This window comes from Zophobas morio, unplaced genomic scaffold (genome assembly GCF_036711695.1).
Source record: "Zophobas morio isolate AGI-343-1 ecotype UQ-CSIRO unplaced genomic scaffold, CSIRO_AGI_Zmor_V1 ptg000019l, whole genome shotgun sequence".
Classification (NCBI taxonomy): domain Eukaryota; kingdom Metazoa; phylum Arthropoda; class Insecta; order Coleoptera; family Tenebrionidae; genus Zophobas; species Zophobas morio.
The window spans coordinates 996,843-1,015,584 of NW_026972124.1; the positions used below are offsets into that span (position 1 = coordinate 996,843).

Consider the following 18,742-nt stretch of genomic DNA (forward strand, 5'->3'; position numbering starts at 1 on the left):
ATTAGCGAATATTTTTACGGGTTCGTCTGAAAGTGTAACAAAACACAAAGCGCTGCAGGACTAACTAAACTAAAAAAATATACGTAATTATCGCGACTGTCTGAATAACAGTAAACATTTTTTAATCAATTAAGCGTTAAATAGTACTGATAACAGGAAATAAATCAAATTATTTTACAAGAAGTTATGGCACGAAGTGGAATCTTCGGAATTGTTGACATACTGCCTTCGAGGTTGATAAGATAATTTTTTCAATAAAAAAAAAATGCGCATAGATTTATAAATCAAGAGGATTAGGTCATTAATAACTCCACATACTGTTTTTATTTATATGGCAATATTTATTCTCACACTCATATCTCGGTGAGAAGATTCGATAGCAATTTTTCAATCAGATTTTCTTAAACAGGAAGGATGATACTGATAACAGTGTGTGTAGCTATTGATACAGCAATTCTCGTTTAGTTGTATAACAAATATTAGTGCATACATAAACATAACGTTAGGTTTTTGCCACACGAAAAGTTGTTCTCTGTCTATGATGGTCCTTACTAAACAGCTCAGCTTGACTATTATTGGTAACATCTATTTTCAAAAGGCGGCAAAACATTTTTTATCTTTGTTTTTACACTTATTACGTTATCGTCAAATTATCAGTTTATGTACTGTTGAGGACAATAATGCAGGCACCATCTATGAGATATGTAACTAATTAAACACACTGCTGCATACCAACAAGCGATTTTAACAAATCCCGTGTCCATACTCGTTACGGAGTTTTTTTTACAAAGAATTAACAGAAAATAAAGGTTATCTGTTGTCTCAACATGTCGTAAACATGATGCATTCGTATTTACGTAATCGCTCGACGGTAGAAAAGTGGCCTACTGTCATCGAATAAAACATTAGCACATTTGCAGCATACCAATATGTTTCAGTTATTAAACAACGTGAAACAGACGTTTCTTATTTATTCTTTTTATTTTAACAAAACGTCAAGCACTCTTGCTTTTTTCAAAACTGAAGTTATTTTCTAGTAGTTTCGTTGAGTCAGTTACTATGAAATACTCTATGGGTTTTATAGTACGTACGTACGGTGACGAGCGGTGGTGGAAGTCTCGACGGCAGACTCCAGAACAACCTCGAAGGCGGCGTTCGCGTATCCTTTAAAAGAACGCATCGTGGTTTAAATAGGTTCCTATTGTACATAATCGCTGCATAGTTAGTCGTGTAAATTAGAACTACTGAGAAATAAATTGTTGAGTTTTACCCACGCCGATTTTAAATTAGCGATCATCGTAACAGTATATTTAGTTCAGTTAAACCACGATTTATATGAATGGATTTGTTTGGTAGCAAATCAACATATGATCGAGGTTATATCAACGTTTCTGGTCAACGCCAAGAAACGTTAATGAAACAGCAAACACGAATCTCGACGGGGATCTTATCTGCGGCACTATCATGTTGTCGTTTCTAACTATATCGTGATAGCAATTAGCAAACGATATTAGGATTTTTGGAAGCGCGCGGGTTCGCGTTTGCGATGGTTCGTCCGGCGACTCGGGGAGCAACCCCGTGCGCGTTCGAGTCCGCTGGCCGTCTGGTACCCCACAGCGTTGCCGTTTATGGGACGTCGGCCGCTCCAGGTTTTGATGGACGGCATGTAGCGTATGTCTTCGAAACCATACAACATTCGCTGGGCACCGAGAACCCGGCACGGTTCTTTGATCAACAGCGCTGGTTGACGTTCACCGTAACGACACCATAAAGATGTTGAGATGTCAACCAGCTATGTTTATGGTGTCGCGGTTCACCGACACTATTGACCCCGCTTTTACCACTTCCTCGCACCCGATTAGCTTTGTGCTTAGCGAGTTTTATGTGGCATCGAAAGAATACGTCCCGCTGCGGGAAGCGGAAGACATCGGGACGTATTTGTGTTTAAATTGAACGCAAAGTGGAATCGGTAAGTGGTTGCTGGAAGGGTTAGAGCTTGTCTTCGACCCATTTATAAACATCTTGCCTGTCGGCATGCAAATCAGACGGAGAGAACCCGGATTTTGATTGATCTTTTCACAAGATTGATTACGTTGTGACCGCGCACATTGTCGGACTACGTCCCCATTATATCTAAAAGTATCTACAGCTTCCGTGCAAAGCAACCTATTCAGATGCCAGCGAGGCGAAAATACGGGCCACATACGCGCACTTAAACTTCCGATAATAATATCATCTTTTTCCTGCCACTTAGCAGACGTCACGGTATCACCTCGCCGGTCCCGCAGCGTTGCAGACACCACATACGCAATGAGGAAATAACGATCGGACTTCTGATAAACCATGGAAAGTACTACATTAGGCAGATTTTGAAGAGTCATGCTAAGAAAAAGTGCACTTAACGAACAAAAAAAAAAATGAATAAGTTGAGCACAAATCACGAGATCATGACATCAAGAGTAATGGTCGAGAGTTTTCGTCCATTATGATCGAGTTTGAAGGATGTTTATTGACAAAACAAATTGTCCCATAGTAATTGACAAAATTCCTTCGAACAAACGAGAAAAAGCGAAGCTAAAAACGTGAATGCGTCAATTGGTATTTAATTAACGAATAAAGCTGACCACATTGATCAATAAAACTCGACCCGTCTATCCACTGGGAGTTAGAGGAAAACAGAGGGCAAGCAAAACTCTTAGGAAAATCCTGCGGTTCTCTCGCAAAAAATAACGAATTGCTGAATATTTGCAAAATTTAACGGATTTAGACGGAATTTACCAAACGCAAACATCGATCGTGTCAGCAGCGCGAGCTGTACACTAATTGCTAGCTGTTTTATAATTTTATAAAGAATCAAATTTTTTGTACACATCCTTTCGCATCGTTTCAGCCTATATCGGACGTCGTATCATTTGCGCTAAAGACAATACTTTGCTTATTAGTAAAAATACTGACATGCGATAAAAGCCAATTTTAATGACAGTCGGATAACACGCAGGGAACTTCAATTAAAATATATGGCTATACCTACTTTGGTACATTTTCAAAATTCAATATATCGCGTGATTTGACCCATAGAAAACGTTTACTTTCTAAGAATAGGTTTCATTTTACGTGTATAAAATATCAGTTTTGCGCACAACAACAAGATGCTCAAGTGAGATATGCGACAAAAAGGGATAGCTGTATATACTCTTTCGTGTTATTTATGTCTAGCCTTAAAGTCGGTCGTGTACTATATAAATATCACTCATAACACCAAAATATGACTCATGATTAAGTGGACAGGAAGAAAATAGCTATTACTACCAAATAAAATACACCTCCAAGAATACCAGACAGCACGTGTCGTTTTTTGTTCTTCGCTGAAAGCGCCATTTAACAAAACCCACCGTTGAAAATAACAGAAAGTGTATCTTTGATTATACTCAGCAATACTGGCTCCAAGTTCGGGCTGTTGGGCGGTGACGGGCGGTTATTTTCAACTTTCTCATGTATTTAAAAATATGAAAAATACAGAAATTTACGGAAAAAGAAATTTAATATGAGGAACGCTTTTAAAAGAAAATGAAAATTGTGACGTTTTTTTTTTGCCGCGATGTGAATGTTTGATTATGCTATGTTCGGTCGCGGGTGGAGTGCAAAAAATGTGCGGAGTATTACTGGTTGTATATCCCATAAAGTTTTAATGCAAGCGTGGTTTATAGAGGGTTAATTTCGGTGTGATTGACAACAAGAGAACGGGGCAAGAAGGAAGGAGAGAGTAATAGGCACGTATAAAAATTTTGTTAGCATAGTTGATGAAACGCTGCCGGAATTTGTGAAATATTGCATAATTTTCATCGAATTATGGCATGCTGGTAAGTTTGCAATGAATTCCTGTTGATGTTCGACAAATTCTTTACCCTCGCTCCCAACTTGATCGAACGAACCGGTAAACATACCGATAATAATAAAATTATTTAATCGAATACCGCGAAGTTGATTTTACTGCTAAATGTGAAAAAACGATTAGTTTTTGGGGAGAATTGAAAATGCGAGTTTTGCGTTCGAAGAGATTAAGGACGAGTTCGGTAACGCGAAAATGTGATATTCTGTCTCCTCTCTGATGTGATTTTGATTTCGGATCCCACAACAGGCGCGTAATCTGTGGGGTCGTTAGGCTGATGTGTATTAATGGATTAATGCAGTATTGAACTGTCAACACTCACATCAGCCATCATCCAATAGCGACAGTATATCGATTGAACGCCATTTTGATATACACTATAAAACATACATCGGATTATCATTCACTGTCAATATTTTCATTACGGACCGTCATTAACAAATAACCGCTCGAAAAATCGCCTGAGGATGGCACCGGACGACCGAAACGTCGACCGAATCCGCGATCTCGTCGCCGGATGAAATTTTGATAAACACTTGCATATTGCCCGATAAATAAATAAATTTAAAGACAAACAGCGGAGCTTGCGTAAAGGTGGAAGTTCTTAGCTCACATTTAGTAATTTATGCTTGCAATATCAATGTCGGTAATTTTTCCGAATCCACCCTTAAATTGCGCTACGAAATCCCCCTGTAATTTCAAGCTACGCGAAAGATGACTTTATTGTGCAATATCCTAACAGCAGACATCTACGGCGTCGAGTAATGGTGCGAAAATAACAAAAAATAACTAATAATTTATGCGATGTCGCCTGGAAGCCGCGATATTGTTTCACCCTCTGTTTCTTACCAATTTAACCGAGAACTCACGCCGCTGCCGCTGGGTGCAAAAAGAAAAAGCCAAATTCGCTTGAATCACTTTTATCTCGAACGAATTAACTCCGCTAATATTTCTTTTACAACTTACGCACTTTTAACACCTCTCTGACGGAACTGTCAAGCCGAGTAAATAACTCCACACTTTATCGACACGTTACGAAACGATTACAAATTGCAAACTATTAAATTTACATAACTAACTGAATTGTATCACGACTTTCGTATATGAACCGATACGTACAATAAAATCTAATCTTCCCTAGGCATCTAATTATAATTGTACCAGCACGACGCATTATCCTAACCTTAAATGTCATCAATTTATAGCCATGTGTGTAACTATAATGTACACATCAAACTAGACAGGGCTGAAAACGGAACCTGGTGGTACGCTCTGTGCGGTACCGCTAAATATTAGTACAAGTGTGGTATTACGTTTTGTGCTCGGCATGAACGTCTTTAACTTCCGCTTAATCGACCGACAGTACTAAGATGGAACTTCTAGGTAAGTCTAACTTTTCAAAAAAAAAAAATAAAAATCAAAAAACAAGGTTCGGGTAGTTTTAGCGTCACGGTGACATGAGGACGTCGATTCGGGCGTCATCGTTTAGGTGGTTTTCCGTAATGAGGAGGTCGCGTCGATAATAAAATAGAGGATTTGCATCGAGCGTCCGTTTCGTAAGTTATGCTTCGTAAACATCGTTTTGTACTGTTATTATTGATTGATTGATCGGCTAATTTTCTTTATGTCGTGACAACAGGCACTAAGTCTTAATCGTGCAAAGGTGTGTCCCATTCTTCCTGATTAACAAATTGCCATCTTAAAAAAATGTTTTCCCGGCTTCAAATCCGGAATATGGTCGTCATTTCCGGTGGATTTCGTGTCACACGGTAGTAGTACGATGCGGGACTTAATGTCCAAGCTTTTACAAGAATTGCACTATCCACGTGATTCATTGTGAAGGTGCGACCGTTTTTCTTCGTTTAGCATTCACGCACTCGTACGGTTTAATTAAATTTGTCAAATTTTATTATTTTTCGGGCGAAAGTATCAAGAATATGCAAGTTTCGTGTAATAAAAGTTTCATTTCATAAAGTAATTCCAAAGCTGTAATTTTTGTCATGTTTTAATTAAGATCTGTCTAGGGAACTCATCCACTATAAAGTGTCTTGTTTTAATTTTCTGTTCACTCATATTTCCACCCTTTTACTTTAGACACTTTTCTTTGACTTGATTTTACTGCTCGGAATTTTATTGCTTTCAGCGCCCCGACCTTTACGCCCGATTCCGCACTCTTTCTTACTATCGCTTTACAATAACGAAAGAACTCATTACGATAGCCTTTCTCTAACACCCACGCCACTTGTCACCCTTAAGCCAACTATTTTGTGCAAAATTGTAGCTCGTGGTGTGCGCGCAACAACTGCTCTACATTTATTTTTAGTTAAATTTACGCGGACTCTCCTAGCAAGGGAATCTCGAGAGTTTAGTCATCGCATCTATCAGCGCCCCTCGGGGAGCACGGTTCGATATTTAGGTGATAAAAATTCACGCATCTTAAAATCCATGTCGAAAATATTCAAATGGGTCTTTTTAAGGAGTCCCGCAGGGCCCATTGAGGTTGACGCCAATTTCTCTAACATGAAACAATGAGGCGACTTATGCCAAAGGGAACTTGCTTCTCACGGGGGACCCTTTACTCCTTCGCGCCCGAAAGGGATAAAATTCGTTCAAAAACCCTTCCTCGACGTCGTCGCCTTTTGCAAAAACGAACTGTACGAGTGCACGCTTTCGTCGTGATTAACTATTTACTGTTTAGACGGCTGCTTTTAATTTTCTGTTAATGATGTGTATATTTTTACAGGCAATACGATGTACAGTTCCTAATTGCAGCTGTGAACGTTTTGTTCCTGGGAAGTGCCACCTACGCTACTGTGAAACTTGTAAACACGGTTGGGTTCATCACGGTGAGCACTTTTTAGTATTTTCAACGGCCGTCCTTCGCCGCACCTTCGATATTAAAAAAAAAAAAAAACACAAACATGTCATAGTTTTTGGCGAATTTTACGCGAGCTTTTCGTTAAATACGGACGTCGAGGTCGGACAATGGGCCGTAAAATATGCTTCTTTATATTTTAAGGTGGTTCGACCTCTACCGTTGCCAAACGAATGGTTTTCCATTTTGGAAACGTCTTCCTTCTTAAGTTGCGACGTGTGCTGCAAGTTGCAAATCGTGTCATTCGTTCCGGTCGGGCACTTCGTCAGTTGTTTTTCGTGTTGCATTCTTGTAAGGTATACGGTGTGGTGATTAACATAGTGAAGAAAATGCCGGAGACGAAGATATTGTTAGGTAGCGAGAGGGAGAATCGAGGAGATGTGTGGGTTAATTAAGTGAAAGGAGCAGTTATGAGAAAAGCAAATTTGTCACGCGCGGAAGATGTATAGTATGGTATTGTCCCCGGGGAAAGTCCCGAAACCGATATAATAATAGAACGGTATCGCGAAGAAGTGTAGCGGCATAAATATCTAAAAATTCGATACGTCGACAATACAGTATATCATACATATCAAAGTAAAAACATCCCTAGAGGGCTATTCTATCCGAGACATCGTTGTCTATGCATAGACACCGGTCAACTGGTCGCACATTTGACTATAGATGACCAGTAAACCGTTTCCAAAACGAATGTAAATTTTAAATGACTGGGCGCGGCGAAAAGGTCCACTATCCTTCTTGTTGTCGATGCCGCAACCGTTGTCTATAACTCAAGGATGACAGTTCATTATTCGATAACTTGTAATGCTCCTACACACTGCCCAGCCAATAAACAAAGCGATCGTATTGATAACGACGTCCGGATTGATCATTTAGCGAATTAATATTTATGGAATTCGTTCACCAATTACGACAAACAAAATATAAACCATTCCGGTGCGGCGCGGCGTCGGGATTTAAATTTTTTCGGAACCTGACGTACCGACGCTACGTATCAATCCGGACCGACGTCCTTACCCGTGGATACGAATATGAGCCGGCAGAATATTAAAGCATTTTGGGGTCTTGGCCTTCGCTCAGCCCTTAATGGCTATAGAGTTGCATGTCGTAATTTAATAAGTGATACTACCGCATCTAGCAACATTACATGTTAATTTAATTTAAAAGTGGCTCGTACGTAACGGGCAATATTTAATCCTTTGTAAAGTCACCCGCCGCTGTCGTGTGTCACTTTAGTCGGAGCAGTCGGAATTTCCCCTAACGCTTGGACACCCGCCGCTTACAAATTGTCGGGGTCGTGAATTAATATATCAAAATAATGCTTTGTCTCCGACTGACTCCGGACTCATTTGGGACTATTAACGCCTAGGAGTCTACAAATAGCGTACCCCTTCTCCTCCGCCATAAATCATCGAACGGATTCATTTCGCTCCACTCTTTAACTAAATTAAATTTTTCGAGCGACAAATCGAACACCCGATTTCCGCGGACCGCAGATTGCCACCGTACCGACGAGTATCGCAAAAACGCGAATCGCGTCCGCGGAAAGTTTTTGCGGGAACGTCGAAGTGACGCGATACCCCTCGAGGCGGCGGAATAACGTAGCAGCGGCACGACTAGGGAACTCATGTATCGCGAACCAAACGCACTTATTTATCGGGTTATATTTCATAGCAACTCATTAGGAATCTAAAAGATGTGATAATTATATCGTCAACTCGGGAGTTATACATATGCTTTTACAGCGCGGCGGCGGACCTGCCGGCCACGCAAATCGATAATCCTTTAGTTCTTGCGGCAGATTAATACCTAACTCGCGGTGAGCGTTTTTCCTTCTGCGGAGTTGGCGTTCGGGGTGTCGGTGGTCGGGGCTTTGGAAATTTTGCAAAAGCAACAAACATTTCAGTGGCATTAAATGTTTGAATTTTAGTATATTTTTCTGGCGCCTCGTTTCTATTAAATTTCTTTTAACGTGAAGTAGTGTAAATAATCTTTGAAAGCAATTACCCATTTTGTCAACGGTCTAGTTTTAAACAGGCCCGAACATGTAAACAGATGTAAAGGTGGCCTGAGTTACATTCGTCGTTCGCGTCATAAAGCGTCGGACCGTTTTGGCGTCGATTTGTTTACAGCGTCGCGGTACTAACTACATACACACATGTCGTTTTTGTAAACAAATCGCGACAGCCGTTAACACATACGTTCCGATTGCTGTGAAGTCCTATTTCGAACGACAATTCCACTATTTATAGACCTTACAATAATATTTACTTTGGCATCACTCGTCATTTTTTTTTACAAGAAGAATTAAATATATAACTTAACCCAAATATTTTTATACGGCAACATTTATTGCACAATTACGCCCCGACGCAGTCACCCAACGAAAATAACGGACCGGACAAAGTCGTCAAACCGGTTTACAGAACGACGCAGACACAGACACATAACAAGTACATACAGAACCGGTTTTTGGCGCGATCTTAATTGGGGATAAACGCCGCTCTTCGCTCGGGCCGATCGGGATCTGTTAAACAAGGGAAAAATTCGTTTATAAATTAGTACAAGTCGGTAAGTGGCATCCCGGCAGCATTTCCTCGGTGATTTCCCGGATAATTTATTCGAGGGGAATATAGTAAATCTCGCTAAATATCAAGGATCGGTAGAAGGAAAGGATAAGTTTAACAGAAAGTGGAACAGACGAGTGATAAATCAGGAACAGGTAGCCGTCCCGAAGGATCAGGACTAGAAATTGGGAGAGCCGCAGTCCTTTCCCTGCAGGACCTCGAGATGGATTGAGTCGCTCGCCTGTCGTTGCCGCTCAATCTCTCGCCCCTCTCGACGGCTTCGATGACACCGACGTCGCAATTTTTTCTTTTTAATCAGATCTTAATCGAGTTAGGAGAACGCCCCGATTCGTTGTTCCGCGAGGTGACGAGCGACTCGCACTTTTCGAATCGAAGAAAGAAAGCTGAAGCAGCAGCGACGAACCCTCGTATTTTTCGTCGATTGTGTTCCTAAATATTCGCCGCCGCTTCCACCGCCACCGCCGCCAACGGTTTTGCGAGAAATCATAAGTTAGACCCGCATAAATAGACGGTGGGCATAAATATTTCCTTTTATAGATTCAGCACACGCTGGACCCATCAGTCGCCTTGTACTAAAGTCGTGCATGCCCTACAGACGCCGAGAAATACGATCTTCTGCATTGGTCAACTGGCGCGAGCGAATTGATATTCCGCGCCGGTTTTCGGTCGACACTGCACCTTATCTAACTCGGACATCGATATTCCGGCGTATCATAAAAAATTGACGCGATTAAATCGGGCACTCGTTCATTTGCGAATCCCGAAGTCAAAAATTTCCGCGTCCGGCTCGAGTCCTTCGAGATTCGGGAAAAGTTATTGGGTCGTTATCGTGACGAATGGCGTTAGTTATGAAGGAGACACTCTCTTCCGTGGCCTTTTCTGATATTAGGTTAGTGTCATACGGTTATGGATTAAGCCCGTCATAATCGATGCCCCCGCTCAAGTGGAAAAATCAGTAGTGCTTCTTGTCATTTATATAAAATATCGCCCTTAGGAGACCTTATAAATTCATTAACCTCAAGCGATCCATTCGAAAAAGTTATTCCTGCTGACGAATGAACGAACGAACGAAAGAACGAACGAACAAACAGTGCGGAGAGAGCCCCAGCTTTTGACCAGGTTGCGGGTTCGGCGGCTGAAAGGACGGACTATTGTTTTAAGTAGAAAATGTGGCAATTTTGCGGACGGGGTTACATTTAAATTCATCTAATTTAATGGAGGCGTAACTGAAAATGGCAAGGGTCGCATGTAAACTCATATTCATACCCCGCAGGTGTTCAGGCGTGGTACATATACTAAAGTTTTAATTTTGAACGAGATGAAGTTGTGGCCGAAGATTTTTAAAATTTCAGCGAAATTCGAGTAATGTTTGTGTTTTAAGTTGCATTGTTTGTGGCGTAAGGCTATTAAACGCGAAGCAAACGTGAAATATGGAGCAGTAATTTGAATAAATCGTTAAGAAAGCTGAGGAGTAATAAATGAAAGTAGGAAGTAAAGTCTGCCTTAGCTTTGACAATTAAAACAAAATCAAGTCGAAATTAAACCGAGTTTAAGCCAACACGCGCTCTAACAAAACAATTAAATCATTTAATTAAGGCTCATTATAGTCGCGTGACCGTTTTTTCGTCTCGCGTTTTCGGACCCCTGCGAACATTACTAGAGGAAGTCGTTCTTCATAAGCGTGTAATTGTTAGTTTCATTACGTATCAAAATTGCATATAAAAATGTGTATTTGTATGCACTTTTATCTGATCTTGGGATCATGCAAGGACCCGATGGACGCTTAAGGCCCTTGCATGCAATTAAACACCGTACTTCCTTTTCGGTTCGTGATGTCCGAATTTCAGCCGACTTTTCGTTGAATTTGCAAGTTTATTACTTACTTATACGCTCTTTTTAACCGCTCCGGGCCGCGCAAAACTGTCTTAGGTGTGTAGGGAACTGGGCTTACAATATATCACCGGTTAATTGTCGGTTCTTTCGAGCGAAACCGGTCGTAATTGCGGTGCTAATTAAAGTGGCATTATAGAAATCGCGTCATCCTTACGTTATTTATTTATTTAGTGATCGCAGGGAAGTCGGGGCAGATAATAATAACGAACATATTAATCGAGAAATTCCTGTGGTATTGCCGGAACGCGGCAAGCCTAAAAATTATTTCACTTCGAACAGTGGCGGATGCGAAACTGAACTCGCAACTCGAGGGTTCTTTTCGACAAATTATCCTTCGCTTTCACCTTCTAATTAAAATTCTTCGACAGACGAAGTCGCAGGAAAAGACTAGAAAGAACCCACGACGACTATTGGTCGAACGAACTTGGAGCTAGAGAAAAAAAAATCGAAAAATCAAAACAGTAAACATGAAAAAGGGATGCGCTAAACAGAGAAGTAGAACAAACCAAGCAGGCGCCATCTAGAGCTTTTTCTCGACACGAAAAAGTCGGTTTTTACACACAAACATTTTTTTTTTTAATAATTTTTTCCCATTTTTTTCGTTTTTGATCGACTCGCGACGCGTCGAAATTTCCGAATACGGTGGACACTGTTCGGAGGTGTGCGCCGCTGGCGGCGGACACGAGCAGTGATCAAACGGCGAGTACGGTTATCAAGTCTAGTGCTAGGAGGTAGCGAACATATAAGCTATCACTTGAAGCGACGTATACAGGCGTCTGTACTAAATAATGCAAAGAAAGCGACCATATCACTCAGGCTCCCCAGTGCCCTCTAGCTCACCGTCTCCTCCCTGCCCCTTTTTCCATCGAGCTTAACCGGACGCTGTCACGTATGGTATTGTCTGGCCATGCAAAAACAGAGAGAACTGTGAAAGATTAATAGCATAATTTGAATTTTTCATAATGACAGATGACCCCTTCGACATCTAAACATTTCTCGTTATAAACCTCATTCTAAACGATTTATTCATGAACCGCTGTGATATAACCGCTATTTTTCCGCACCGCTCTTTTATGACACCACCAACAAATTGATTTCTCCAGACAATAACATTATTCCTGCAACAATGTTAGAATTACAAATCGATTCCTTACATCTAACGACCATGTCCGAAATTAAAATCTTGCAATCGATAACGGGTGCGGGACACAGATGTCGGATACATGTTGGGCGCCAACACTCTAATACGTTTATAATCGTCACATCTACCCCTCGTACGATAATGTCGTAAATGGTAAAAAACGAGCCGGCAAAGCGATAATATTCGTGTAATTGAAATTGACATGAGTTTGCTATGTTAATTACAACGCGTAATTAGAATCTCGATCGGAAAGCCAACGTCTAGGATAATTTAGTTTCAGGTAATTAAAAATCCATTAGCGAAGCGTGTAATGTAAATTCTTATTTTTAATGGGGAATACATTAGCTTAGTGACCGGTCGGTATTGCAGATAGCGATACCGCGCACTATGTTTGTACGCTCGGACATTACCATTAATTACCGTTTTTGTTCCACGTAACGGAACGGTTTCGGACTTGTCATTTCGTACGACCTAGCGTTAGTGGCGTTAACGCGACCATCGCGTTAAAATAAATCTATCGTGCGTAAATTACTAATTCGATTAAGCGAGATGGGAAAATAAAATAGTTTTAATTATATAGGCAGGATAATTAAACAAGTTAGTTATAATTACATAGTACGGCAGCGACTGCGCCAAAATGATCATGTGTCCGACAATTAACTCTATATGGCACAATTAGTAAACGGGTTTTTCACTTCCAACAATATCCTATCGAAACGTACAACAATTTGAGCAAGCCGTGACATGTAATCTTCAATCAACAAGTACACGCAGGAAGAACCGTTAACATTAATGGTTATCGACGAAAATTTAAATTAAATATCATTTTCCGTAGTCTCCCCTTTATCCTGTGCGTCACTAGGGAGTATGCGGCAATTATCGGTTCTTCAGGTACAATAAATACATGACTGTTCGACTCTCGCGGCCTCAAAGGTCAACCAAAGTAGCTCTCTGACGGCTGCTGTCAAGTCCGCAGCGTATTCAACGGAGGGGACGCGGAGCTAAAACCAAGAAATTTAAAAAGCATGAAACGCTGCTGCAATGACCATTACGCGCTTCATTAATAAACGATAATCTGATAAAGACGGATCGATTCTCTTCTTTCCGCTTGTCACAACCGTCGCAAAACCGACAAATGTTAATAAATGCGTGATACTTCCGAAACCAAAATCTCCAAATGTACTAATTTTATTCAGGTGTCCCTTCGATATCCGCATTCGACGACATAGAGGGACACCTAATCGGCTGTTGGATACATATTACTACGCGACGTTGCTTATTAGAAGTGTTTGGAACGGCAATTGTATCGTCGAGAGCGTTCCGGAATAGGGGCGAGAACAATATAGAATAACCTAGTGCTACTGTATCAATGCTACTTGATGATTGATTTATGTGGTGTGATGGTGCGAAGTATTGTCGGTGACGTTCTGGAATGTGGAATCCCGGAAAGACAAGTGCAGAATAATCTAGTTGGTATAAACAGAACAGAGTCAAGTGGGGAAGAACTCACGAATGAATTTGAGTAGAAGTTATAACAGTGGGTGATATCTTATTACAGCGTTAATTTTAGAAAATTCGAGTAATAAGAGTTGTGTCACAATAAAAATAAAAATAAAGAGATAGTAAAGTACATCGAAGAACGGTGAATGTGAAAAATTTGTTTGTTTCTGATCAGAATTTCCTTAAGGGGAGGTTAAGAATATGTTTGGAATAAGCGGAAGGGCAAACGGTTCCGTCGAAAACTCTGTTATTTAATATCCAAATAGGCTCGGTTACTCATAGAGTAGCTGTGTGTATCTATGTCATCTCGTTTGACAACCCTCGCGCATATAACGCTCGAGGCTTCAGTTACCCCCGACCACGTCAAACCCTTCACTTCCTGAGCATGCAGTATCAACATTATCATTTGAATGTCCGGTCTTCTATTCATGTCTAAATTAATAAAAATATTGATGGGATGGTCATGACGCGACGTCTGTTGGAAGTTGAAAGTATAGTTAAAGCTCACTTCCTCGATACCATTGTTTGAACTAATAAGATCGTTTTCAGTCGAGTTAAGCAAAACAAACAAAGGGTTCCTAATCCATGAGTTTAAACGTAACTTTAACAGTGTAGATAATAACGTCTTGGAGACAAAGGCCTCGAGATCTTAAGATGTTGAGTAAACTCCAACGGTTCGGCAAACATCGTAATGAGATGACGCTGCCGACGTTCTAGTGACGTTAGACGTTGTGTCCTGATTAGATTACTACGTGCAGTATGAATCGATTAAAGTGGCGGTTCTGTTGTCGATGCAGAATGGATGCATGCCGTTTTAACCGTTTTGGGCGTCCGTATACAATTAATTTGAATTTTGGTGGTAAAGGGGAAATCCGAGATGAGATAATATTGACTTTGGTTGTCATTTTCGGCGAAATGATTGTAATTAAGTTTAATTTTGCACGTAATTTGAACCGAGGAAAAGTTTTGATTGGCTTTGTAATTATGGCATCAATTTTAATTGGCAGAGCCGAAGAACGTCGCACCGAAACCCCGTCTTATAGATTTACCCCTGTACGTTGTAATTGCTCGCAGGGATTAAGTAATAGATGATTTCTAAATTATTCATTTTAATTTGTAGACCCTTTACAACGACGTGAATTACGAAATATATAGCCCATCCGAAAGTGAGTTATGTTGACAGTCAAAAAATAACAAATTTTAGGTAAACATGAGCGGTTCGCGCTTAGGTCATTAAAAATCTCCGATTGGTAAATTAATATCAAACAGACGCCGTGTTTGATTTGATTTGGCTGAATATATAAATATAAAGAGGTCCACGAAGAGATCGCGGCGTCCCAGGAGAACACGAGCGGCAAGACCGCAGGCCCATAGATCGGAAGGGTCAAAAAGAAACGTCGAAATTAACATAGACCACCCCTCAGTATCGAACATACCCCCAGGTAGAATCTAGCGATGCGATAGTCAAAGGACACAAGGTACAGCAGCAGGATTTAAACTCGCAGGACTCCGTCCCAGGGGGCTCCAGGATAGCAGGAAGTTACCGGGCTAAAAGGCAAGGGTTAAACACTAATACAAACGAAACTCCCGCAGAATAACAATACAGACTTCCGCTCGCTTCTATGGCTCTCCCAGGAAAAAGCTGTGAATATTTATCATAATTAACAACATTTATGTTCCTCCACAAAAAGAAAAAGAGTAAGGCAAACAAAAAGTTGCTCAAATTGGTCGACGCTCGCCTCTTTTCTATCAGACCTTCATCAAATATTAACTTTGAAACAATACTGTCACTGATTTTGAATAATCACCCGCTTAGATACGCTTACGTATTATACGTAAATATAAACCTAATTTTGCTGATTTTACCGAGAAGATATTACGCTCATTAACACGTGCCGTGTGCTCTTGACGGCTTTAACGTTACTTTGAATTTATTTATTTATTTATTTCGCTTGGAGATGTTCCTTTGACCACGATGTTTACGCAAAACTCATTAATTACGCTTCAGTTTGCATATTTTGAGGAATGAATTAACGCACAATTAAAGAAAACGAATGTTTCGAACATAAATGCGGAAAAGAAAAAGATAAAAGGCGCATGCGTACGTTAACTCATCGTAAAATTTTATAGGGGCAGTCTTGTCTGCTGATGTTAATAACAGGATAGCAAGCAAGCAAGCCTACGTGCGATTCCCGTCAAGTATGTCAAAAATAACATGATTCGGGTGATTAGATTTATGTCTTGGACAGCGATTGTCAACAAATTTCACCTAATAATAAGTATTTACGATGCATGTAAAAAAGCAGTAAAAACGTAACGGAGTCCTATTAAAAGAAATTCGTTTAACCATAAACCGCTCTCTAAGCCTTAATTATTTTAAGCATTACTTAAAAAAATCGCGCCGGGAACAATAGGTCATCAGCTACATATGATCAATCAATGCTTTGTCTCTGAAAAAAACTAAAAGATGATCTTATAGCCGAGGAACGCCTACTTTTATAGAACTGGACGGCTTTTAAGTGACCGTTAAGCACCCATTGGTTGTTACCTGACGACCTAGAGTTATGGTTCTGAACTTATTATGTTCCACGGATTATTATCATTTAGAATATGTTAGCATTACCGTCGCTTCGTCGTCTTTTCTCATTTAACGTAACGCAAACTCACTATAATCGGCGTAGATGGCGCCATCACCTGCGAATTTGACGTTTAATGTTACGGTCGCTTATAAACAAGACAACGTGAACACTTAAATTAATACGTTGTCTTTTTTGAAACATGAACGTACGTACGTACTGGCGGTAATGGTGGCTCAGAGTTGACCGACTGGAAATTTTCAAAAGCAAAACGCAGCTGACCGATCGGACGGCAAATGAGCCGAACATCGTCTCGGAATGACTAACGACGACGATCTTTCTCTTATTATGTGACGTTCGGTGTCAATTTTTCAAAGAACTTTAATTATTGTTTATTTTCCTACAGTCTCCTATTTGTCGACGTACTTAACTCTTTCGTTTGACAAGACCTTTTAAAAGATAACATTGACACCTACGTGCTAAACTCTCTTAAATATCGCCTTTTAGTAAGTACGATAGTAGGTAACGAACCTGTGGCGACATCTACAACTACGATATTCTATTTTGTCGCTACGATTTTCGGAGAAAGGGGTATGCAAATACTCCCGCCAAGAAGTTAAAAGCTTATTTTAGTTTTAATAAAGGGTTCATTTTAGAGTGGATTTCTCGAGTAATTTGTAACAAAGCTATTGGAAAATATGATTAAATTTTCTGGATTTTCTCGGCTTTAAATTTTAAGAGAATCTTATCGATCATACTTATACATTGCCGCTGACAACTCTTTCACATAAACTTTATGCCGTTGCCCCAGGGAATTTGCTTATACTGAGAAAGCTTTTCTTAACAAAACTTTTAGAATATTATGTTGAGCTTTGACTTTTATATATTCTACTCTCTGTTCCAAAAATATATCTCTCGACCGTTTTCACATTTTACAACTTTCCTCGATAAATCGATGGACCATCCTATCAATTACAATTACGACGACACGTTTTCACCAATCCAGAAAACTTTTCCTTGCGTAATCCCACATGCGATCTCCTTTTGGAAAAAAAAAACAAAAAAATAATAAAAAATAAAAAACCTCACAACACTTCCTACGGAAGAAAATCATGCATTCCACGTCTCAAAGAGGACGAAATATTGCGCCCTCCTGGTCCAGGAAACGTTTTCCGCCAGCATAGTAGCGCCGAGATCCTTTTTAGCATTTATGTTTATGAACAAGCCTTATAAGTTTTAAAATTAGCCTCGTTAAAACGGCATCTCCGTCGAAATGAGCATTGAGCTTAAACATAAAAATTAGCACATCCATGAAGCCCCTTAGGGACTTCTCGTTGCCGTCGAAAGGGTAAGACGCATCCTCGTTTCTTTGCAATTAAAAATGTAGTATGTACGAGACGACAAAATCCGTAGATATTACGACGGAAAGAAAAAAACTTTACGACGAAGGGAGCTTTGATCGCGGACTTGGACACACATGACGATCTGCGGTTGTCTCCAACAATACATTATTAGAAACAAAGAGTTTTATTTGTTGTGGGCCAGCCGCAAGCACATGTAGACGACATGTAGCGGTTTAGCTCGACGGAGCCGCACATGTAGGCCTATCCTAATTATAACTTTGATGTTTACGCAAGCAGCGAGAGCATTGTTGGTTTTCGTTTGAAAGTGGGCAATAAAATGGACAAAATCGGTCTATACGGTTACCGAATCGCTATGAGGAAAATACTACGCATTTTAGGAGAAACTCGATACGGAGACTCGGGAGCGACACACATAAAGCGGGCCACACGCGGATTTGACTTTTATGAGAAACAGAAACGGGCTCAATGCGGACCTTTGCGGTACGCCGATTTCTGCGATGGAACGTAATCATCAGTTCGGAAAGTCGCAGGCGAAAATAAAAGTCATCTAACTCGTCGAACTAGCGAAATCGAATTTTTGGATTCGGTTTAAAAAAGCGGGCGATATTGACGGCGGCGTGTATGGCGGCCTTTATATGAAGGTGAATTTTGTTTCAGGGTCATTGTATAGCGGCAATCTTAGTAAGTCGTATGGTGAAGAATAACTCACAGTGTCCTCTTTATGTACGGCTGTACAATAAAGGCTTTGTATTTCGTTTTGTGATGTGTCGCATATGACATCATGTAAAAATGTCACTGTCGCGAACGACACAAATGACTTTTAATACGAGAGGAATTCCTGAGTTATTATCGAAGATTGTGTCACGATCGTCGTGTTTGAGTGACAATTTGAATAATTCCGACAATGTTGTTGTTC

General features: G+C 40.4%; 1 protein-coding gene across 1 annotated transcript in view; it reads left to right on the plus strand.

Annotated features, from left to right (window-relative positions):
• The window catches only part of LOC135131214 (zinc finger protein basonuclin-2-like), a 130,399-nt gene that overhangs the window by 27,229 nt on the left and 84,428 nt on the right, over positions 1 to 18,742 (plus strand). The window contains exon 3 of the mRNA XM_064058823.1: positions 6,633 to 6,735. Within this exon, the coding sequence (XP_063914893.1) occupies positions 6,633 to 6,735 (103 nt within the window). The remainder of the gene's footprint in view (positions 1 to 6,632; positions 6,736 to 18,742) is intronic.